The sequence below is a fragment of the Mixophyes fleayi genome, chromosome 8 (assembly GCF_038048845.1).
Source record: "Mixophyes fleayi isolate aMixFle1 chromosome 8, aMixFle1.hap1, whole genome shotgun sequence".
Classification (NCBI taxonomy): Eukaryota; Metazoa; Chordata; class Amphibia; order Anura; family Limnodynastidae; genus Mixophyes; species Mixophyes fleayi.
The window spans coordinates 84,144,857-84,169,458 of NC_134409.1; the positions used below are offsets into that span (position 1 = coordinate 84,144,857).

Genomic DNA, 24,602 nt, shown 5'->3' on the forward strand with positions numbered 1-24,602 from the left:
GAGCACAGATCTGAAGGTAAATCTGTATAATGTGTACTCATGAATCTTCTGACTGATCGGATCTTCAGTCGCAGGTATAATCGTTGTAGATAACAAGTGGGTCGGAAAATTCTTCAGTGTGTACCTAGTCTTAGCCACCGAACTTTGCATCTCCTTCAAAGTGATAGTTGACCTTTCTGTGGCTTCCCTCACAAGTTCTTCTTGCTCTGGTGGGCATGCGGCCTGGAGGTGTTTAACCAGGCAGGCAACCGGACCCCTTTTCTCCCCAAAATATAAGCTGCCACTTGCGCCCCTGTTCACAGCTTTGGAGTCATGCATTATAAAACTACAGCTACACAACACTTTTGTTCTTTTGCTGTGATTAAATTGGAGGGTGGGTGGGGGGGGATGTCACAGAGTGAACCTAACCCATGCCCATCTGCAACTCTTGTTAATACAGAGCTAGCTACTGAATACTGCATTTAGGGGGGTATTCAATTGTTAGCGAGAACCGCTAAAATCCCGCGCTCTAAAAATATTACCGTTAATATGGTAAGATGGCGCGTAAATACCGTCAATACGGTAATTTACTCGCTGGATTTCAGTGAGCTGCGAGCTGAAATCCAGCGAGATATTATTGTATTAACGGTAATATTTTTCGAGCGCAGGATTTTAGCGGTTCTGGCTAACAATTGAATACCCCCCTAAGTGTATTGTTTCTAGTTCTAGTGACAAAATAAATTGCTAAATTGATTTGATCACTGACTGGGATACCTGGAACAAGAGAAGAGATGCAGCACTAGTCATTCAGGAGTGAAGCACACTGAGTGAGTAAGCAAGCAGAGGTAATAATAGTTCGCAAAGCTGAATATCTTCTCCATACCATCATCTCATCTTTGTCTCAGACTTGCTCTATAAGATTTGGTACTGCTGCAATAGGAATCTCCCACAAATCTATATGCCCACTACAATAACAAATGCAATAGAGAAAAATAGCTTTTATCATCTTAGATTTAATATTTTGAAAATAAAATAGAAAACACAAAAGAGCTTGAAACGTTCAACAAAATCATCTCTTCAGGCATTAAAAGTCCTTCAGACTGAAGGTGTCTACAGCTATACAATTAAAATATTAACCATAAACTCCCCTCTCCTGTGTGGGCTGAGAAGTGGCTAAAAGTTTCGAGGCCTCCTGGCAATGACAAAACAGACGACATGCTGGGTTTATTCATGGAAAGGAACTTGAAATAACCAAACTGCTTATTTATACAAATCAGATTGTGAGAAGGAATTTGCTCTGTATTAGTGATACAAAAAACAGTAAAATATTATAACATTTATACACAGAACATTCCTTCTGAACAGACTACTGACTGCATATAGCTCTCCAGATGTTGGTCAGGAATGTAAACTATTTCCTTGTAGAGAGGAACATGAAGTCTGCACTGCCAGTCAAACAGCAGAAATGCTTTTATAGTTGCTTTTATAAGAAACAAATGAACTGTTGCATCTGATAGTCTTTGCCTAACAAAGTATTGGCTAACATTTATTTAAACCTTATGCGCAATGAAAGGCACCTGCATATAATACACATACAGAATTCCGTAATCACAACCGTGACATACAATCAAGAATAAACAGGTGCAAATATGTCTGTCCCAAAGTGGCAATGGAATAACTATGCCGGAGTGCACCAGAAATATTCCCAATAGCAGTGCGTTATAAAAGGTTCCCCAACATTTCTCAACAAACCAACAAGACCAGGTTCTGAATCATTTTCCCATTTCTTCAGAGAGTAGAAATCCACACTGGATAAAGAGAGGGGTCATTCAGAGCACTGAAAGAGGCAGGTGACTAAGGAGAGACCGGTCTTCCAATTTCCTGTTCTCCCAGTCATCACAAAAAGGAAAAAAGAAAATTCTCTAAAGGACCAAGATGTGGAAACTATACTTTTCCAGGGAGCGGAGTGAGAGAACCAGACATTCCTGTAGATGGTCCTAGGAGTATCTGGCAAAAAGCAAAGCACATGTAAAACCAATGCAAAACAGAACAGAGCATTTCTGACAGTAACTGAAAGTTTCTGAATTTTTCTAACAAATTCCTACATATATTAAAAAGAATGTTGTCACTGCTTTTCATGGGTAAGGAAAGCGGACATATATTTTACTCTGTTCTGGGCTGCAGCACATAATTAATGTAATGTTGTGTATAGAACAGTACCCTCCAGACTCAGTACCCTGTTGCCTTCAGCAGATTTTAATTGTTCTCATCAGCATGCGCGCATTGATGGAGACATTGGTTTTACTATACAGGATAACATGCCCAGTAACCGCAGTATCTCTCCGCCATTACAAGCGAGCAGCAGATAAAAGCAAATAAAAACTTGCAATAAACAGTGGGCTTGGAGAGTAAGATTCATCTTGTTTACATGCTCCAACAAAGCTACATTCAAAAAATGTAAACGCTCATACATAGGGGCATATTCAATTGTTCGTATTACTCGCAAAAGTAACACAGCGTTGAGTATTAACGTTCTTACAGTAATTCTAAGCCGGATTTCAGCTCGCAGCGAGCTGAAAGCCGGCAGGAAAAGGTACCGTAATAACGGTAATAGTGCGCAAGCAGCGTTACTTTTGTGAGTAGCGCAGACAATTGAATATGCCCCATAGTGGCTATAAAAAGTATTTACACTTTATTTTCTATTTTGTAATCAATGTACTGATGGACATAAACATAACAAAACTGAATTTTTTCTGGAATAATTACAAATCAAAAAGGCACACTTTGCCAAGATACACCTAAAGAAAGTCTGGATTAATCAGTGGTATTCAGTGGTCATCTGCATACAATTTCAAATAATTTAAACATAAATACACCTGTGTGGTGAAAAAGCCACAGTTGGTTAGTGCATATTCATACAAGAGCTTCATTGTGAAGATCAAAGAACATTCAAAGCCAGGAAAAGATCATTGAAAAGCACCAATCAGGTCAATGATATAAAAAGTTCTTAAAGACTTAATATCCCCCAGAACGCTGTCACTTCTTCCATCATAAAGAAATGGAGACTAAGGCACAAGTTAATTTGTGTACAAATGGATGTCCTCCAAAACTCAGTTTTATTGCAAGAACGGAACTAGTTAAGGGAGGCCACCAAGAGGCAGATGGCAACTCTGTGTGATCTCTTCAATAGGCCAGACATTACACAAATAAGCTCTCTATGGGAATGTGGCAAAAATAAAACTCACATCTTGAAATCTTGCCTTGAGTTTGCCAGATAGCATAAGAGGGTAGTTGAGGAAGATTGTATGATCTCCTGAGAGAAAGGGTAAACTTTTTGGCCTCAAATTTAGGTGCTATATTTGTCGCCCACTTAGCACTGTATATCATCCTAAGAACATTATGCCTACTGTGCATAATGCTATGTGGATGTGTCTTGGCTTTAAGCCTTGAAAAATATGTCAAAATAGTTACCAAGATAAAGACAAATCTGGAGAAAAAGCTGCTGCAGTCTGCAATAAATCCATGACTTCAGAAATTTCTATTGCAGCCCAAAGTATACAACAAAAGGCAATTTGGAGTGGCATAAATACAATCGGGGAAAAAAAAAAAAAGAAAAAAAATCAATACTGCAAAAGAAGAATGGGTGACGACTTTAACAAAGTATTTACATAAGTATTCACCCCTTGTTTTATAAATGGACTGTTTTGCATTTGTAATCCAATAAAAGCTTGTTTTTTTTTGTGTTTTTTTAACAGTAGATCGCTTTTTGTGTTGATCAGTGGTAAGAATTCTTGAATAAATCAGTTTAGAACCCACGAGTTAAGGAAATTTCATTTCTTCTTCTCCACTGTCACTATACTTGCTATGCTTGGAGCAGCTGGAGTCTTGGTTTTACTCATCTCGTTCTGTGCTGTTGTACTCTGTATGGTCCACTGTTCGTATTGTACTTTGTATTTTGTACAGGAGGGGAAACAGACAGCAGGCACGAGAGGAGTCAAGCTCAAGAGGAGCACGAACAGGAAAGAGGGAGGAGGAGAAGGATGGAGAAAGTTAGGTGGATCGCTGGTAGGCTTTGAGGAACAGATGGGTTTTGAGTGCCCGTTTGAAGGTGCTCAGATTAGGGGGCAGACGGATAGTGTGAGGGAGGTTGTTCCTCAGAGGGGGACAACAAGAGAGAAATCTTGAATTCTGGCGTGGGATGAGGTAATCAGTGCGCACTGGCCAAACACAGGGAACATGCAGGAGTGTGAATGGAGAGGGGGTCAGAGATCTAAGGGGCAATGGAGCGGGATAGGGCCTAGTAGGCGAGTGTGACTGGATCACTTATGAATAACTTCTGGTATAAATTTATTTAAAGGAAATAGAGCAGGGCACTTTATATAATTGTCAATGCACTTATTTTTGATAGTGTATATCGTGATATAAGAAAATTGTTTCTTGTTTAACCTTGCTAGAGGAGATGCATTATTTCTTAAGATATATATCGGATACAATAAGTCTTTGTGGATGGAAGTCTTTTGTGTGTGATGTGGGGTAGTGGCTTGTACCTTTCTTTGAGAATGTGTATTCTGGACTGTCTGAAGAGGGGCCCCATGTTAATTAGATCTTTTGATGTGTGAAGGTCCAACATTGAATGCAGGAACTTTTAATTAAGACTGACTCCTAGATTCTTTGCATCTGAAAACCAGATGCAGGACATCACATCATCTCTAGAATTTCATAGATAAGTGTAAATATTGTTGGCTTTGCAATGCATGTAAATCCATGTTTGTGTAAACACATTGCACCCGGATTCTAAAAATAGCCTGTGTCCAAATCAGTATAAAAAGCACTGTCTTGTACACTGAAATGTTCTTCTGATTTCATCTGACCTGATCACTGGTACCCTTAACCAGTGTAAGAGCAAATAAACATCACTTGCTTCAAAGACCTGCTTGAAAATATCTTCCATGCTGAAAATCCTGTGACCTATAGATTAGACCCAAAATCGAATCCATTCGCAGATGTTTCTGAGGTTTGGACCCAGCTTTTCCGGTACCACCGCTCTGCCTGCTACCCTGCAGTTCTGGTCAGTGTGATAGGCCAGGGGGTAGGGGGTAATCCATCCACATCAACCCTGATCCATTAGTCAGGAGTACCAATCCAGGTTCACCAGCAAGGGGGTACCCCAGCAGTGACAGTCACTCAGAAGAAACCCGGTTAAGGAGTCCAGTGGTGGCAGCACTGTAAGCCCCTCCTAGTGCAGCAAGACGGCGCACTTGGGATGACGCAAGGGAACGGTGGCAAAGTAAGCTCAGCCGGTTCCCAGCAGCAACACACAGGGTGGCATGGGCGGTGCATACTGTCACAATGAGGGTGAGGAGTTTAAAGAGGATTCTGTAGGGGAAAGAGAGCCAGTTGTAAGGCAAGGCAGAGAGGGGAGGGAGTGGAAAAGTGGCGTGAAAGGACGATAAGTCTTGCAGCCACTAGCGAAGGGGAGCAAGGTGGGAGCAGGGGAGGCCGGTGAGGAGAAGGATACAGTAATCAAGATGGGAAATGATGAGAGCGTGGATAAAGGTTTTGGTGGCATCCTGAGATAGGAAACGCCAGATGCGAGCAATGTTATGCAGTTGGAAGCGACAGTATTGGACAAGTGTTTGAATATTGGGAGCAAAAAAGAGGGCAGAGTCGAGGGTGACATCCAGGCAGCGGAGTTGGGGGACAGAAGAGATGGTGGTGCTATTATCAGTGATGGACAAAGGTTGCGGAGAGGTCCAGAAGAATGAGCAGGAAGAAGTGACCCTTGAATTTAGCAAAGCAGAGGTTGTTAGTAACTTTCACCAGGGCTGTTTCAGTGTTGTGCAGTGGGCACTGGAGAGGGTTAAGGAAGTAGTTTTCCGAGAGGTGGCTGGTGAGGCGGTTGCATATAAAATTGAAGTTTCAGTTTAATCATGTCATTATTAAATCATCATCCAATTCCCTTGCTTATGTGTAATATACATATATTTTTTATCTCACCTGTCTTTGTTGTAGCTGCTGCTGTTGCTCCATCTGCAATTTCTCTGTCTCAAACACTACTGGCAATATGAGAATCATGAACGATGTGGTTCCTATCCACAGCGCTGAGCGAGAAAAACTACGATACAAGCACAGGACAATAAGAGAAAGTGGTACTGAAAAGCACACAAAATTCAGTATATTCATCAACAACTGCCTTAGTCATGCTTCATCATTGCTTAAAGTTGTGCATTAGACTCCATACATACATGTTTCTGTTCACAACGGGACATAGCTCTACTTGCTGTACAAACCTCCGTTAAAAGCAGACTGTAAATGACAATCAACGTTTACAGTGCGTCAATATTTAACAGAACAGTGCACTGATGCAGTGGAAGTGCCTTTCCGCATGAATCACAGCTAATATCACTAAGATCCAATGATGGGTCCAGAATACACAGACAGGCTCACTAAAAACCTTCAATAATACAATAACACAATATAAAAAGATCATGGTACAAAATAAAGCTTTAAAATAATGTTACATATGTAATAGGGAGGAAAAATTGCACACACGCTATTCCGGACTACATAATTACATTAAATTAGATATGTCTTAAAGGTGTCCTAGAGGATTAGTGGTCTAGCAGTGGTGACATTCGTTGCAAGCAACCCCCCCTCCTAGTCAGGCACCAGGTCGCTACTCGCTCCCATAAATTTAAGCCAAAACAGATCAAGCTTTCAGAATAAGATTCCAGTGTTCAGGGTGAGGGCAGAGACCAGCAGCACTGGGAAGTGGCCGGATATTTCCCTAGGAATGTAGCAGATTTCCTGAATCAGCACAGCTAGTCCATTGGAGATCAATGCAGGGAAAGGTATGGTGGGATGAAAGGGAGTCCTCCAAATATCAATTAACCCCATATCAGCTACTAATCAGAAAAAGGAAGAAGTACCACCACTCACTAGTGAAGACATCTCCTGCCACCTATCAAGGCCACCATCCATGACTGCATTAAAATTCCACATACAAACCACCAGGACAAAAAAGAGCAATAAATTTGAACACCTTCTTGAGCACCTCGCAACTGAAAGGCGGGGGATGCACACGGCTAAAAGTAAAATAGGAGAGTTGTCTGCCAAAGCCCAGAGATATACATATCGACCATATGGGTCCAACTGGAATTCCTCAAGTACAAATCGTACATTTTTTCTGACCAATACTGAGATCCCATGTGAGTGTGTTGAATGCACAGAATGGTAGGCCCATCCCACGTGGGACTTTTAGAACCAAAACACACACGCCAGATTAGTCTCCACCAGGCATGCTATATAAGGATTATACTTTTTGGTTTGTGTAAGCACCAAGGATCTCTTAACACAGTAATTCAGTCCCCATGCATTCCTTGTCAGTACTCTAGTAGGACCCGACATTTGTACCAGAAAACTTGGCTATCGCTCCCGTTCAAGAGTTACGGCTGGGCAGACATAACAGGAGAAATGCGCATAAGACAGTACATCTTAGACAAATACATTGGAAATGAGTATGTGAACATATGATAGTGCAAGAACACAATGAACAATAATAGCAAACTCACCTCGCATGGAATGCATTTCAGTGATAAACAATAACATGAGATCGTAAACAGCCTAAACTCTCCCCTAACCAACCCCCACCTCATAATCTGAACAAAACACTGGTTCACTTAGTCCCAAGGGGGTGTAACAACCGGTATATTCCACTTCCAAGGGAGCATTGAAACAGCCGCAAGCCTTTAAACAATGGAACTCCGCAACTGGTTACCATACCTAGGACAAGCTAGGGCGGGGAGGCAAGGATGGATAAATGAGTATTTGTAAATGGAAACAAGCGAGTCAACTGTGTGAGGCACGATATTATTCAGGATTTTGGCAGGAGAGCAAGCGCCATGCGTCTTACTTCAAGCCCAGTCAAGCCACGCCCCCATCCACTTCTCATTTTCACTAAAACAACTACTTTCTCCTATGACTGTACTGCCCTAATCAGGATGCCTCTTTCTATAACAAAACACTCCTTACTGTACGCAATGCGAAACACTGCGGAGCCTTACATATCTACAATAATGATAGTAGTAATAATACAATAGTTGACTTGGGAGAGAATGGTGCCATATGAGTGCACTTTTACAATACTCAGTTGTACTTGGTACCTACCTATAAAATTTCTGGGCTGCACAAATAGAGTAGTCAAAGGTCAAACCTGCCGCACCTCGCAGACTGTCAGGAAACATCTCTGTCAATCCCCATAGTCTTTCTATTAAAGTTTCATCCAGCTAGACCAAAGGGAAACAAACATGCTATATTGTTCAAAACCCTAAAACCAAAAACTCACTATACAAACATTAAATTCTGCCCAAGAAGGTTAAAATTTCATCTTATCTTTTTTTACCCATTACATCCACAATTTTGGTGGTGGTGAAATTTTGGGAAGTGTTGAGTGGGTGGTGGTAAAATAAGTTACAGTATCTATTGTGCAGAAGTAAGCATTATTAGACTAACAACATTAATTGCATTTTCAAACAATAACCAAATAAAACACACAAATATAAATATATAGGGTGAGAAATTGGGAGCAAAACTGATTTTCATTCAATGGAAACCTTCAGATACATATCTGGAGAGGGAGCAGTCACTAGGAGTGCAATGTCATGAAAAAAAGATTATTGTTCAGAAAACTGTCTTGTGCTAAAAAATAAGTAATTTTGCATCATGATCATTTATAAAGCTTTCAATTAATTTGTGCACTTTTTATAATGAGAATTTTTGCCACCCATTACTCTGTAAAGCTGGGTACACACTACACTGTTTTCGTCCAATAATCGGCTCAAACAGCCGACATACGACCGCTCGTTCAAAAGTCGAATCAGTGTGTGCAGTGACATGATGGTCGAAAGTTTGCCTAAAATGGACGATTATCGCCTCATTTGGTTGGTCGTACCGTTTAATATTTAATATCTCATTTCCGCTGTGTAGTGTGTATAAACTTCCGACCGATCCACAACAGTGAGTACCAAATTACAGTCATTGTTCACGGCAACATGGCTGTAAAAAGTCGCTAACGGGACATCCGCTCTTCCCTTTTCTTTCTAAACAAGGCTAGTGTGTATGCAGTCCATGGACCGACCGAGCGATCGGACCATGGGTCGCATGTAAAATCGCTCGGCATAAAAAGTTGGTCGGAATTTCTGTAGTGTGTACCCAGCTTAACAACAATGCTTCTATTCAGGAAATTGAAAGGATTAGTAACAAATATGTTAGATTGGATGCCCAATCTTCAGAATAACTGCATTACAATAAACACATTTGTATATAAATCTAAAATCAATTACGCAGAAAGACATAGAACAGCTCTAAGGTAAAGTTAGGAAGCCCAAAGCATCCTCTTATTCTATGACTGCAATTTAACAGACAAGTTAATTAGCACCTAACTAAATTAGCCTTAGTTAGGCTTGTGTTCAGGAAATTAGGAAGTATATTAGATCTCAAGCAGGGACTTATGTTGTCTATTAAACACTATGACTGTATATATTGATGGGTAATATGTCGGTGCTATATAAATAACACTATTATTAGTAATAAAATTAAAGACTGCAATGCAAAACCCCTCATGCAATATGGTCACATTTAAATGACTATGAAACAATCAAGCTTTGCAAATTAAAGGAAAAAAACTTAAATATTGCCAAAGAGCCAGCACAGAAACTGCTCCGACACCAGGCTTCACATATACCATAGGTGCCAAGTAATGCGGACAGTCCGATAAGTGATATCTTGTCATTCACAGAGCTCCTGAACTCTAATCCAGAAATCACCTCATCGTCATCTTCTTCCTCTTCCTCTTCGATGTCCAAGTTTCTGGCTTCGCTAAGCGCGGTTTCCAGGGGCAGCTCAGATAAGGAAGACATGACTTCTCAGCGTGCGGGAACACACAGGGGTCAACCGGCAGGAACTGCGTCATCAGAAGCGACCGACAATTCACTATAGAGGGGAGAGGTAGAGCACAGTGAGAGACAGAGAGCGCCCTCTAATGGTGTGTGATAACATTGCATGTGCGGTGCAGATGTTATTTACAGAAAAGATCTCTGCTTCTCAGTTACACACGTATTTTCCCATTGTAGTAAATTGGCCAGAGTTAACCGAGTGATTTTTTTTTTACATCAACTAATATATTCATCAATAGGAAAGTAAGTGGACAACATTTTATACCTAGCAACATGGGGTCAAACCACAGGACAAAAGGGCTAACATCACATGATACATTTTGTATGTATATTAAGGGTAGTGGCTAAATCCTCTGGCTAAGGTACTTTCAGATGTCTTTGTGACATCACCAGGTCATGTGACTGCAGTGGTCACATAGTAGTGATGGGAAATCTAGTTCATTTTGGTGATTATTTCTGATCTAGTTTGCTGAAAAGATTAGGTCATGAAGTTCAGTTAGTTCACTGCCTACAGAACAGTGCTGAGAGAACTGATTGGAAACATAGGTCTAGTTTATTACATGAAAAATGTGATTGATGCCATCTTGTTGTCTTCTAGCCATTTTGTTCTGTTATAGCTTAAAGACAGATTAGATGCATCTGGTTTGTAGGAGTAATTTATTATTTGCAAGGCTATGCTTATAACCTTGGACATAGCAGATGAGATAAGCCACCCCCCCTGGGGAGTATTCCTGTGTGATAATGAGAGAATATAGTAACATCTGTGTAAAGGGAGCATGAGTGGGTAACCTTTTGGGGCATAGTTTTCTGTTATATGGGATTTTTGCTATATAGATAGGGACTTGTAACTAATCAAGCAGAGTTTATTGTACACTCAAACCATGCAGTGTATTTAATTCTCCCCAGCTGATGAGCTCATAACTGATAAACTGACACTTACAGGTGTTAAATATGATTTTTTGTTAAGGTCTCATAAGGCCTTTGTTCAGTCATTTATTGTAACTTGCATAGAAATATTATTTGCTAAAAGAGATTATTCATTTTTCTGCTGATTTGCAGTTTTACAAGATGTAAGCCTATGGCCTTGAGGTTGAGCTGACATAGAGAACACCTGAAGAATGTATCAAGATATGAGAACAATAAGTAGTTTCATGTTCAGCTCCTAGTGTGCCCTTGAGATAAAAATAATAGGCTCATCTGTCCTTAGAAGGGGGAGAAAGTAAACATCTCAAGAAAAAGAAAGTTAATCAGTAGCGCTTCCCATAGACTAGTGGTATAGACTTGTATGCTTATGACGTAGGATTCATTTATTCAGTAGGCTATAAAAACTTGTATATTTGTATCAATAAATCAGAGAATATTCCTTGTATACAGAACTTGGTCTGTGTCAATTCTCTCCAGCTGATAGAAGCGCTTCCAGATATACTTGACACCACAGGCAAACTTGGATCAGAATTTTAGATCTAACAACTTGGAGGTCCCACCGAGATTCGCTGTCCAATGTATGTAAAATTGATAAAATATGTCGAGTGCTGAGTGATAATAACATGTTGAAGCTAATTTGTATTTAGTCTAATGCTGGGACTAGTAGTTCCACAGCAGTAGGCCGGAAGATATCAGCTAATTTTTCTCTCTGTATGTGAGTTTTGTCTCCGTATTACTGCGTGTGAGGGAGATCTGTGATAAGTTCACGCTGTTTGTTCTCTGTCTTAGTGCTCTGTCAGGGAGAGGTGTGATTTAGTGTAAATCACAATGTTTGTCTGTCTTGTCTGTTTTTTAAAAGATACATGTTTCAAGGGTGAAAAAGTTGTACATTCATTGCTTAACTGTAAGCTTCTGAAGAGATACAAAAGAAGTGTTGAAATGTTTGGTCCGATTGCACGATTCAGTGGACGGACAAGATTGTAAATAATCTACATCGTGTCAGAAGAAAACTGGCTAAGGTTCAACATGCCGTGATTTAGCATTGTACACCTCTACTTTGTCGATTGGCTTCTGATAGTGGAACACTTACGGTATGTTTCAGTGCTCCCATTGCCTATGAGGATCTCTGAAGAGAACCAATATCACTATTATCTCGGGCGCTGTATCAAGTGACATTTTCAATATTATACTCTGGACAACGCTTTACTTCCTACATACGGATTATGAGACATTACCTTCACGTTATAGACATATTCTACACATGGGTGAGATCTTTCCCATTTAATATTACCTGTATACACAGGACTTGTACTCTGAAACACAGATCCACAGACACCCTAATTGATTATATTTTATAGAGACATTTGAACTTAGTGTTGTGTTTTTTGTGCAATACATTGTAACTTGTCATACTTGTTATACATGTATATATACTATACCCTACATATGTTACACATGTGAGATCTGCTGCTTTTTATGTTGTATTTTTAATTAATTATTAAATTACCTTTATCCTTTTTGGACACACCCTGCACATTTATTTTATTTATATCTATGTTTGGAGATTGGCAATCTCACACAGGAGATGCGACAAGAGGATGAGTTATATTTTTACAGTTTTTGATAATTTTAAGAGCAATACACGGTTGTAGCAAAGCAAGCCTATCTGTCTCTTAGGGGCATGTTCAATTACGATTCCTGAGTGCGGTAACACTCCGGAACGGCCTGCGAAGCTAATTCACGGTACCGCAATAACGTGGATTTTCGTTCGCAGCCCATAGGGTTGCGTACGAAAATCCGCGTTATTGCGATACCATATTACCGGCTATAGTGCGCACGTAACGCGCGTTACCGCGGACCTGAACCCTGTCACGGGCACTAGGAGTTGCTTACCCGAGTTTCACCAGATGGAACTCTGCTAGAGAGGCGGGGTTATGGCACGCACCTCAAAGCAGGCAGGTGAATGATTGGAGCGACACAACAGCAGAAGAGTAGAGATAGTCTGAGGAAGTCAGCGACTTGCAGCTATGGTTAGAGGAAATTCAGCGACTTGGAGCAGTAAACTGGAGGCTGAAGATAATGTAGACACGAGGAGTGGACGTGGATAGGTGATGGTAGGTAGAGGAGGAGTCAGTGGTCTGCGTACAGCAAGTTGTAACACTGTAGTGATGGGAAGAATAGTACCGGTGCAGGTAGGTAGCAGGCTAGTCGGTGGTCTGCGTTCAACAAGTTGTACCACCGCTATGGTGAGGAGTCTGGTCCAGGTGTAGGTAGGTAATAGGAGAGTCAGTGGTCTGCGTATAGCAAGTTGTACCACCGCTGTGATAGGAGGACTTGTCCAGGTGCGGGTAGGTAGCAGGGAAGTCAGTGGTCTGCGTGCAGCAAGTTGTACCACTGCTGTGAGAAGGAATGAGGACTTGTCCAGGTGCAGGAGAGTGAAGTTGAAAGGCAAACTGTGGCTGTATGGAAACAGCGCGAGTAGAGCAATGTCTTGTGAGGCAGAGATGAAAGGCACAATGAATAGTCTGTATGGAGTAGATGCCTTGCAGTGAGGAGAAGCTGGTCACAGCAGATATGCACAATAACGCTAAGTAGTAGCGTGAGGAGATATCGTAGCTTGAGTGAAAGCTTGTCCTAAATGAAGCAATGCAGTAACACAGTCTATATGGGTACTTGTACCTTGTGCAGCAAACAACAATGGATACAACTGGTATGCGAGCAATAGGCAATAGTCAATAGTCAGTAGAGCATACCCAGTTGTGTAGATCCGGAATAAGCTGAGAAGTGAAGCGTTGTAGCGGTATGGGAACCGCCGCTGAGTTGAGCAGGGAGCAGCGTGGAAGCTGAAGCACGAGTAGAGCTGGAAGCAGTTTGGAAACTGTACACACGAGTAGAGCTGGAAGCAGTTTGGAAACTGCACACAGGAGTAGAGCTGGAAGCCGTTTGGAAACTGCACACAGGAGTAGAGCTGGAAGCAGTTTGGAAACTGCACACACCTATAGAAGTTCACTGGGAGTGAGACTTCAAGATCAGGCAACTACATAAGGCTGCAGGTGCCTTAAGTAGGGAGGGGTGATTGATCCATCAATCACATTAGTGGTTAGGTGTAGTTGTTAAAGGGACCTGCGCATGCGCAGTGCGACAGGATGGCGGACGGCCGCGGTTCCACACAGGTGTGAGCGGGAAAGAGAGAGAACCACGTACCAGAGTTCCTCGCAAATTTTTTGCATCCAGGATCCGAGAGATCTCGAACTCCTCTTCTTGATGAATCTGTACTGGTTTAGGTACAGAAGGAGGAGCAGAAAAACGATTGATAACAAGAGGTTTGAGCAGAGAGACATGGAAGGCATTGGAGATCCGGAGGTTCTTTGGTAATAGTAGCTTGAAGCATACTGAATTTATGACTTGAGTGATCTTGTATGGTCCGATGAAGCGTGGCGCAAACTTCATGGACGGAACCTTCAAGCGGATGTTTTTTGTAGAAAGCCATACACGATCTCCAAGCTTGAGTGGTGGAATGGCTCGCCTCTTTTTATCTGTGAAGAATTTGTATCTGGCTGATGCTTTCCTCAGGGATGATCTCACCTGAGTCCAGATGGTTTTAAAGTTTTGACAAAGTCTCTCCACCGCAGGGACTTGGGTGGAAGGGAGGGCAGGAAACTCTGGGAGAGACGGATGGTGACCGTAAACCACGAAAAAAGGAGTTTTTGTTGAAGACTCATGGTACATGTTATTGTGGGCAAACTCAGCCCACGGGAGTAAATCTACCCAATTATCTTGATTGGCTGAGGAAAAGATTCTTATGAAGGTCTCGAGATCTTGATTGACCCTTTCGGTCTGGCCGTTTGATTGGGGATGGTAAGACGATGATAGAGACAGTCGGATACCCAAGTTCTTACAAAGGGCTCGCCAGAATCTGGAGACGAACTGCACTCCTCTATCGGACACAATCTCGGACGGACAGCCGTGAATTCGAAAGATTTCTTTAATAAAATGGTCAGCCAAGGTAGAAGAAGATGGTAATCCGGTGAGAGGAACGAAGTGAACCATCTTGGAGAATCTATCCACCACTACCCAGATGGTATTACATCTCTTGCTAAGAGGAAGTTCGGTGACAAAGTCCATACTTATGTGGGTCCAAGGTTTGGTAGGGATAGGTAGTGTTTGGAGCAATCCCGCTGGTGTTCTGCGGGAAGACTTAAATTGAGAGCAGATCTCACAAGCGGCCACAAATTCTCTGACATCATTTCTGATAGAAGGCCACCAATAACTCCGGGAAAGGATCTCAAAAGTCTTTCGTTCCCCAGAATGTCCAGAGAAGCGTGAAGAATGGTACCATGACAATATTCTCTTGCGTAGAGATGGCGGAACAAGAGTTCTCCCAAATGGTAGCACATTGGTGGACGAAGTGGCCAAAGTCACACATTTGGAATCCAGTATAGGATGATCGGAAGAATCCAAGATGTCAGAAGGAGGGGCAAATGCCGGGGATAAGGCATCTGCTTTCCTGTTCTTTGCAGCAGGTTTGAACTTTATAATGAGTTTGAAGCGAGAAAAGAAAAGTGACCACCTCGCCTGTCGAGGGTTTAGACATTGGGCTGTTTGTAAATAGAGGAGATTTTTGTGGTCGGTGAAGATGGTTACCGGATAATGAGCCCCCTCCAGTAGATATCGCCACTCCTCTAATGCGACTTTTATTGCCAACAGTTCTTTGTCACCGATGGTGTAGTTCTTTTCCGCGGGTAGAAGACCCCGGGAGTAGAAGGCACAAGGATGGAATTTCTGTTGCTCAGATCTTTAAGAGAGAATAGCTCCTAGTCCGACATTGGAGGCGTCCACCTCGAGAAAGAAGGGAAGGTTTACGTCAGGCTGCTGAAGAACAGGGGCGGTAGAAAATGCTTCTTTAAGACTTTGGAAAGCGTGAAGGGCCTCGGAGGACCAGTGTTTAGTATTGGCGCCCTTCTTGGTCAGGGCCACAATAGGAGAAGCAATAGATGAGAAGTTCAGGATAAAACGTCTGTAATAATTCGCAAACCCCAGGAAGCGTTGTATAGCCCTGAGGGTAGTTGGCTGGGGCCAAAGTAGAACGGCATTAACTTTGTCTGGGTCCATCTCCAGACCTACTCCGGACACGATGTATCCCAAGAATGGAATTTGGGATAATTCGAAGCAGCATTTTTCTAATTTGCAGAATAGGAGGTTCTTCAGCAGTCTGGAGAGAACTTCTGCCACATGTTGATGGTGGGAGACAAGATCTTGAGAGAAGATTAAAATGTCGTCCAGATAGACTACAACGCACACGTATAATAGGTCCCGGAAGATCTCGTTCACGAATCCTTGGAAGACAGCTGGGACATTACACAGTCCAAAGGGCATAACTAGGTATTCGTAATGCCCATCCCTGGTGTTGAATGCTGTCTTCCATTCGTCGCCTGACTTGATCCGGATTAGGTTGTAAGCGCCACGGAGATCAAGTTTGGTAAAAATCCGAGCACCTTTTATACGATCAAAGAGTTCGGTGATAAGAGGAATCGGGTACCGATTTTTTACGGTTATGGCATTGAGCCCCTGATAATCAATGCAGGGTCTTAAGGTCCCATCTTTCTTTTTCACGAACAAGAAGCCCGCTCCAGCGGGAGAGGTGGAAGGTCGGATGAATCCGCGATGAAGGTTGTCCTTGATATACTCTGACATAGCCTGTGTCTCTGGTAGCGAGAGAGGGTATACACGGCCCCTAGGAGGGTTTTTGCCAGGTAGTAAATCTATGGGACAATCCCATGCCCGATGAGGTGGCAGGCGTTCAGATTGCGCCTTATCGAACACGTCAGCGAATGGGGCATACTGTGGAGGAAGACCCGGAGGACCAGGTGTTATAGATGATCTGTTGATTTTGAGTGGTACCACTCGGGTTAGGCATCTATGATGACAATCCGGGCCCCAGGATGTGACTTGGGGAGTACTCCAATCAACTTGTGGTGAATGAAGCTGAAGCCATGGAAGGCCAAGAACGATGGGACTAGTAGTAGCAGGAAGGACCAGCAAAGAGATTTTCTCTCGGTGTAAGGCTCCAATTTGAAGGGTCAAAGGAGTCGTACAGTGAGTGATAAGTCCATTATTGATGCGAGAGCCGTCTATAGCGGTGACCGCTATGGCGGTTTTTAACGGGGCCACTGGTAGGGACCACTGGTTAACAAGAGCACTGGAGATAAAGTTGCCGGCAGCGCCGGAACCCAGAAGTGCTTGAGAGATAAAAGATTTGGTGGCTGAGAAGATGGTAACATCAAATGCACACACTTTGGAATCCATAGAAGATGAAGAGGAGTCCAGGGACCCTAACCTTACCTCTCCAGAACTGGTTAGGGCCTGGCATTTCCCGACTTCTTAGGACATGAGTTCAGGCTGTGAGTAGGGTCAGCACAATAGATGCAGAGTCTATTTTGTATTCGTCGATCCCTCTCTCTAGATGTTAACTTAGAATGTCCTACCTCCATGGGTTCCACTGGAGGGGGAAGATGACGAACTTGAGGTGATAGGCGAGTGAACCCCTTAGAGGTGCTTGTTCTTTCAGACTCCCTCTCACGGAATCCCATGTCTACCCTATGACATAGGGAAATTAGATCGTCCAAGGAGAAGGGGTAACTCTTGTGTGGTCAGTGCGTCTTTGATCTTATCCGTCAGACCCTGCCAGAAGGCAGCTATCAGGGCCTCGGTGTTCCACTGTAGTTTAGAGGCGAGTATCCGAAACTGAATGGCGTACTGAGCCACAGAGTGTGATCCTTGGCGTAGTCGGAGAATGCTGGAAGCCGCAGAGACAACGCGGCCAGGTTCATCGAAAATTTTGCGGAACGTGGAAATGAAGAGTGCACTATCCTCCAATAGGGGGTCATTTCTCTCCCACAGAGGGGAGGCCCACGCAAGAGCCTGTCCGGAAAACAGAGAAATGAGGTAGGCAATCTTGGCACGGTGAGTGGCAAAATGGTGAGGTTGAAGCTCGAAATGGAGAGAGCACTGATTCAAAAAAACTCTACACGTCTTGGGATCTCCATCATATTTTGAGGGAGTAGGCAGGTGTAGCGTGGAAGCAGTAGACACCTGGGATAGCACTGGGGAAGGAGAAGGCGCTGGAGGTTTAACAGTCGCTGAAACATTTTGTAGAGGAACTCCTCGGGTGGCCAGAGTCTGGAAACACTGGAACAGATGTTGCTGCCGAACATCCTGTTGTTCTACCCGAGTGACCAGATGCTGCAGCATCTCCCTAGCTGTTGGTTCCAATCCTGGGTCTGTCATGGCCTGATCTTACTGTCACGGGCACTAGGAGTTGCTTACCCGAGTTTCACCAGATGGAACTCTGCTAGAGAGGCGGGGTTATGGCACGCACCTCAAAGCAGGCAGGTGAATGATTGGAGTGACACAACAGCAGGAGAGTAGAGATAGTCTGAGGAAGTCAGCGACTTGCAGCTATGGTTAGAGGAAAGTCAGTGACTTGGAGCAGTAAACTGGAGGCTGAAGATAATGTAGACACGAGGAGTGGACGTGGATAGGTGATGGTAGGTAGAGGAGGAGTCAGTGGTCTGCATACAGCAAGTTGTACCACTGTAGTGATGGGAAGAATAGTACCGGTGCAGGTAGGTAGCAGGGTAGTCGGTGGTCTGCGTTCAGCAAGTTGTACCACCGCTATGGTGAGGAGTCTGGTCCAGGTGTAGGTAGGTAATAGGAGAGTCAGTGGTCTGCGTATAGCAAGTTGTACCACCGCTGTGATAGGAGGACTTGTCCAGGTGCGGGTAGGTAGCAGGGAAGTCAGTGGTCTGCGTGCAGCAAGTTGTACCACTGCTGTGAGAAGGAATGAGGACTTGTCCAGGTGCAGGAGAGTGAAGTTGAAAGGCAAACTGTGGCTGTATGGAAACAGCGCGAGTAGAGCAATGTCTTGTGAGGCAGAGATGGAAGACACAATGAATAGTCTGTATGGAGTAGATGCCTTGCAGTGAGGAGAAGCTGGTCACAGCAGATATGCACAATAACGCTAAGTAGTAGCGTGAGGAGATATCGTAGCTTGAGTGAAAGCTTGTCCTAAATGAAGCAATGCAGTAACACAGTCTATATGGGTACTTGTACCTTGTGCAGCAAACAACAATGGATACAACTGGTATGCGAGCAATAGGCAATAGTCAATAGTCAGTAGAGCATACCCAGTTGTGTAGATCCGGAATAAGCTGAGAAGTGAAGCGTTGTAGCGGTATGGGAACCGCCGCTGAGTTGAGCAGGGAGCAGCGTGGAAGCTGAAGCACGAGTAGAGCTGGAAGCAGTTTGGAAACTGTACACACGAGTAGAGCTGGAAGCCGTTTGGAAACTGCACACAGGAGTAGAGCTGGAAGCCGTTTGGAAACTGCACACAGGAGTAGAGCTGGAAGCAGTTTGGAAACTGCACACACCTATAGAAGTTCACTGGGAGTGAGACTTCAAGATCAGGCAACTACCTAAGGCTGCAGGTGCCTTAAGTAGGGAGGGGTGATTGATCCATCAAACACATTAGTGGTCAGGTGTAGTTGTTAAAGGGACCTGCGCATGCCCAGTGCGACAGGATGGCGGACGGCCGCGGTTCCACACAGGTGTGAGCGGGAAAGATGGAGAACCACGTACCAGAGTGGAGGCACTCACACTCTGATGAGTGACAAACCCTAATTGAATATGCCCCTTAGTGTTGTAAAGACATTCACTGCCCTTATTTACTGTGCTATAATCATCATTGTGAAGATACCGGGTGTATCTGGCCCAATGCTACCCACTTCACGCTGGCACTTCACGCTACCCACTTCACGCTGGCACAATGCTACCCACTTTCCTGGTATAGGAAGGCACCCATGGGTGCCTTCCTATGCCAGGGAAGTCTACCCAGCACCTTCTAGGATTCGTATGGTCACTCAGGCAAAATGCAGTTATAAACATACAACAGTATATTTATTGTCATACAAACAACACTAGAATATTATGTACACACAGTAAATAAATGCCAGGCAGATTTACCACATTATCTGTCCCTTACCCCACTAGCTTAAGGAATTATAGTCACCTGCTGTCCAGACTTAACGACACATGGATTTCTCTCAGCTGCATATATAGACTCTACTTAGAGAACGACAACTCAAAAGCTAGATCTTGCACCTTCATGAATGAAATCCCAGAATGAACACCCTTCCCCCTTGGAGTTGTTCCTTATAACCCAGGTCTAATTTCCACAGTCTTTCCCCTTCCTGGGCAAACCCCTGGGTCTATTCTTCTTAACCATTGGTCAGTGCAGGACTAGGGGGTTTGGACAGGGCAGTGAAGATGAGATGTCCTTTCACAGAAGCCCCCTGCTGGGATGCAGACAGCACGTCTGGACTAGTCCTAAGGAGAACAATTGATGCTAATTGGCTTCCCCTACTTCCAAGGAGAAGGTAGAAGTGAGCCCCTCCTAAAATTAACCCCTTTCAATACTCTGTGTTGTGTAACAGGGTCCCCAGCTGTTCCATGCTTCCTGTAGAGGAAGGAGGGGGGAGAATGAATGCAGCTCCAGCCCTCTCACCTGTATCCTGGTCACCACCTGATCTTTACCCATAACCCTCCTGGCTTCCGTTTAAGGACAATGAATAACATTACTTCAAGTCATCAATATATAATACACAATATACATATGTACACTGAACTACAATGTCCCCTTAGCCACATGTTATTGGACAATGCAGTTGTAGTCTGGTGAGCTAGGGAACAAAGCATGGGCTATAAAAGTATTTGCTATAATCCACATATTACACTCGTTTTGTCACATTCCTCCCCTACTTTTTTAGCCCTTGTTCCCTAGTAGCTCCCTAGCTCCAAGTAATCCTTTCTTCCAAATCTAAAATCTCTGGCCTGCTGTGGTTTCTCCTGGGTCTGATGGCAAGGTAGATAGCAGTACACAGTTCCTCAATCTCCCACCAGGGTCCCATGGCTGCAGGCATATCTTCCCACTCAGCTGAAGTGGGGGTTTATGCTGCCCTGTATCATAAAATGAGTCAACAATAAAACTGGGCCACTCCGGTGCACATATCCATGGTAGGAGAGTTGTAGTCCAACATCCCTTGGGTGTCTTATCCACCTTTAATTGCCCTACTGCAAATAGTCCCTTGGCCTGTCCTCTGTTTCTGGAGACCATGCTCTCCTCCCCCACATATTCGAGTGAAAACTGCCAAGTGGCAGGCAAACTTTCTGGCTCCTTGTCCGTTTGTTTCTGGCAAAGATCCAATCCCTCCTCTCCCAAACACTCAAGGGACAACTGCCCAGTGGCATGCAAGCGTGGGGGCTCCATTAATCCTTTGCTTATGGGGAATCCTCTGTCCCCCTCCCAAACCACCTTGTAAGTATGTTAGTGTGCATCTCCCCTCCCCTGCTACCACATCCAACTGTTGCACTACTTCCCTCGCCTCTGGCGCATCGTGGTAGTGTGAATCCTCATTGGACACAGACTTGTCCTCCTGGCAGCAAAACAAAGTAGATGGTCCAGTGCAGGCCTCTGGTATGGGGTTCTGGATTCCAAGATTTGGAGCTGGAGTGCGATGCATCAAAGCTGGTGGGGCTGGTGAATCTTGCTGTACTGGTGCCCTCTCAGACACCCACTCAGTCAACATCTCCTCATCTGCCAATTCTGCATAGGTGAAGGCATAAGTGTAATTTTCCCAGGGCCCCATGGTAGTGGCCTCTGACATGACAATTTCTTTATCCTCTCCCATTAATTCTGTCCTACAGTCTGTAATCATGATTTCTGCTGAGATCATATGTTGAGCAAGTTTATGATTCTCTTCTGCCACAATTGGGTACAGCTGTACATCACTTGCCCCGGAGAGCACACATACGGTATCCTGCGTTACTTCATTAACCAATACATTTTCAGGCACAACAGGGGTGGACAGAGCCGTAAAGATGGCGGTGCGGGCGGTGCGACCGCCCCGGGCGCAAGCCCAAGGGGGCGCAGCCGCCCGATACCGGCCATCGTGCCCAGAGGAATCGCCGCTCTAATTCAGCTCCCCTACAAGCAACAATCCATTCCCGGCAATGCAGTGAAACGCATGTAAAAGCAGGAAGTTAGGCATTTGGAACGCACATGCGTTCCACTGCATTGCCGGGAATGGATTGTTGCTTGTAGGGGAGCTGAATTAGAGCGGCGATTCCTCAGGGCACGAAGGTAGGTATCGGGCGGCTGCGCCCCCTTGGGCCAAGTATCCTGGCAGAGTGTCAGTTTGGACATGTTTTATATGCAGGTGTGATACCTGTTGATTATAATATGAAGAGATCCTAATGTCCTGCCATTTGTAGCAGCCACTACTATTACTTTTTATATCTAAGCTTTGCCAGTGCAGCTCATACATACAGTACTCTTTATACCACCTTCTTTATAACTAGAGATGAGCGGGCTCGGATATCTGAAATCCGAGCCCACCCGAACGTTGCCGATCCGAGCCGGATCCGAGACAGATCCGGGTATTCCCGCCAATTGAAAAACTGAAACCGAGGCTCTGAGTCATAATCCCACTGTCGGATCTCGCGATACTCGGATCCTATAAATTCCCCGCTAGTCGCCGCCATCTTCACTCGGGCATTGATCAGGGTAGAGGGAGGTTGTGTTAGGTGGACCTCTGTCCTGCTATATCTCGTGCTGTGCTGTGCTGTGCTGTGCTGTTCAGTTCTGTGCTGTGCTGTGCTGTGTCCTGTTCAGTCCAGTGGTGCTGTGTCCTGTGCTCTGTCCTTCTGAGTTCAGTGGTGCTGCTGGGTCCTGTGCTGTGTCCTGTTCAGTCCAGTGGTGCTGTGTCCTGTGCTCTGTCCTTCTAAGGGCATTGTTATTTCCCCATTATTCCACAATTATAAAAAATTACAAAAAAAGTAATTATAAAAAAATAAAAAAAAATATCCCAAAACAATCCTGCAGCATAAGTCCATTGGTACTGCAATATTACAAAGTTTACTGATTCAGCAGTATAAGTCCAGTGGTACTGCTATTACAAAGTTCACTGATTCTGCAGTATAAGTCCAGTGGTACTGCTATTACAAAGTTCACTGATTCTGCAGTATAAGTCCAGTGGGACTGCTATATTACAAAGTTCACTGATTCAGCAGTATAAGTCAAGTGGTACTGCTATATTACAAACAAAGTTCACTGATTCAGCAGTATAAGTCCAGTGGTACTGATATATTACAAAGTTCACTGATTCAGCAGTATAAGTCCAGTGGTACTGCTATTACAAAGTTCACTGATTTAGCAGTATAAGTCCAGTGGTACTGCTATTACAAAGTTCACTGATTCAGCAGTATAAGTCCAGTGGTACTGATATATATTACAAAGTTTACTGATTCAGCAGTATAAGTCCAGTGGTACTGCTATTACAAAGTTCACTGATTCAGCAGTATAAGTCAAGTGGTACTGCTATATTACAAACAAAGTTCACTAATTCAGCAGTATAAGTCAAGTGGTACTGCTATATTACAAAGTTCACTGATTCTGCAGTATAAGTCCAGTGGTACTGATATATTACAAAGTTCACTGATTCAGCAGTATAAGTCCAGTGGTACTGATATATTACAAAGTTCACTGATTCAGCAGTATAAGTCCAGTGGTACTCTCCTGTGCCGCATATAATTTTTAAAGGCTTTGCCGAGTGTGTGTGGCTTTGGGGTACGCTCTCTTGTGCTACATATAATGAAAAACAAAAATTTGGAGGATAAAGTAGGGAAAGATCAAGACCCACTTCCTCCTAATGCTGAAGCTGCTGCCACTAGTCATGACATAGACGATGAAATGCCATCAACGTCGTCTGGCAAGCCCGATGCCCAATCTCCTAGTACAGGGCATGTAAAATCCAAAAAGCCCAAGTTCTCAAAAAGTAGCAAAAAAAGAAACTTAAAATCATCTGCGGAGAAACAGAAGGTTGGCAATATGCCATTTACGACACGTAGTGGCAAGGAACGGCTTAGGCCCTGGCCCGTGTTCATGACTCACTAGTCCAGCTTCACCCAAGGATCTAAGCCCTCCTCCCCCCCCCTACAAAACATTTAGGAGAGTTATGCTGTCAGCAACAACAACAAAACAGCAAAGAACTCTGCCTTCTAAACAGATGACATCACAAATCCCCAAGGCGAGTCCAAGGGTGTTGGTGGTTGTGAAGCCTGACCTTCCCATCACTGTATGGAAAGAGGTGACTCCATCCAGCATTTGCAGCACGCCCTCTGCATATGCTGGAAGGATCACCCACAGTCCAGTTACAGATTTGGCTAATGAAGGTGTGAATGTTGTACACTGGGAGGAGGATATTGATGTAGCTGGCGCTGAGGAGGATGTTGATGATTATGATGCAGACAGATACCAAATTGCCTTTCTCAATTTATATTTATATTCTAGATTATATAACGGCTGAATATTTTTCTATTTTACTCCTAGTGGAGAGGGGATCTGATGCAGACAGATACCAAACTGTCTTTGTCCATTTCTTTGTATATTTGAATTTCTAGTTCTACAGTCTATGCAGGCTGCTTTTTTTAAATTCAACTACAAGTGCAGGGCGGGGGGGGGGGGGGGGGGGGGGGCATAGATAGCCACCAAAGTAACGTGGTCCATTTAATTTCACTTTCTAGCTCCACAGTCTGTGCAGCCTGCTTTTTTTTATCTTCAAAGTATTTACAAGTCTTGCAATCTAAAATAACTAGAGGTAGTGACGTGCTAGAACACCACCCTCTATATGC

General features: G+C 43.8%; 1 protein-coding gene and 1 long non-coding RNA gene across 2 annotated transcripts in view; one reads left to right on the plus strand and one right to left on the minus strand.

The window, feature by feature from the left end:
- Positions 1 to 972: 972 nt before the first annotated feature.
- Positions 973 to 9,954, minus strand: TOMM22 (translocase of outer mitochondrial membrane 22). Its single transcript, XM_075182822.1, has 4 exons — positions 9,804 to 9,954; positions 8,146 to 8,264; positions 5,977 to 6,094; positions 973 to 1,986 (listed from the first exon to the last, which is right to left on the minus strand). Exons 1-4 carry the CDS (start codon positions 9,894 to 9,896, stop codon positions 1,924 to 1,926), a joined length of 393 nt encoding a protein of 130 aa, XP_075038923.1. The 5' UTR covers positions 9,897 to 9,954; the 3' UTR covers positions 973 to 1,923.
- Positions 9,955 to 10,863: 909 nt separating this feature from the next.
- LOC142099407 (uncharacterized) overlaps positions 10,864 to 24,602 on the plus strand; it is a 220,594-nt gene continuing 206,855 nt past the window's right edge. Inside the window, exon 1 of the long non-coding RNA XR_012678537.1 lies at positions 10,864 to 11,409. This is a non-coding gene — a long non-coding RNA (uncharacterized LOC142099407). The remainder of the gene's footprint in view (positions 11,410 to 24,602) is intronic.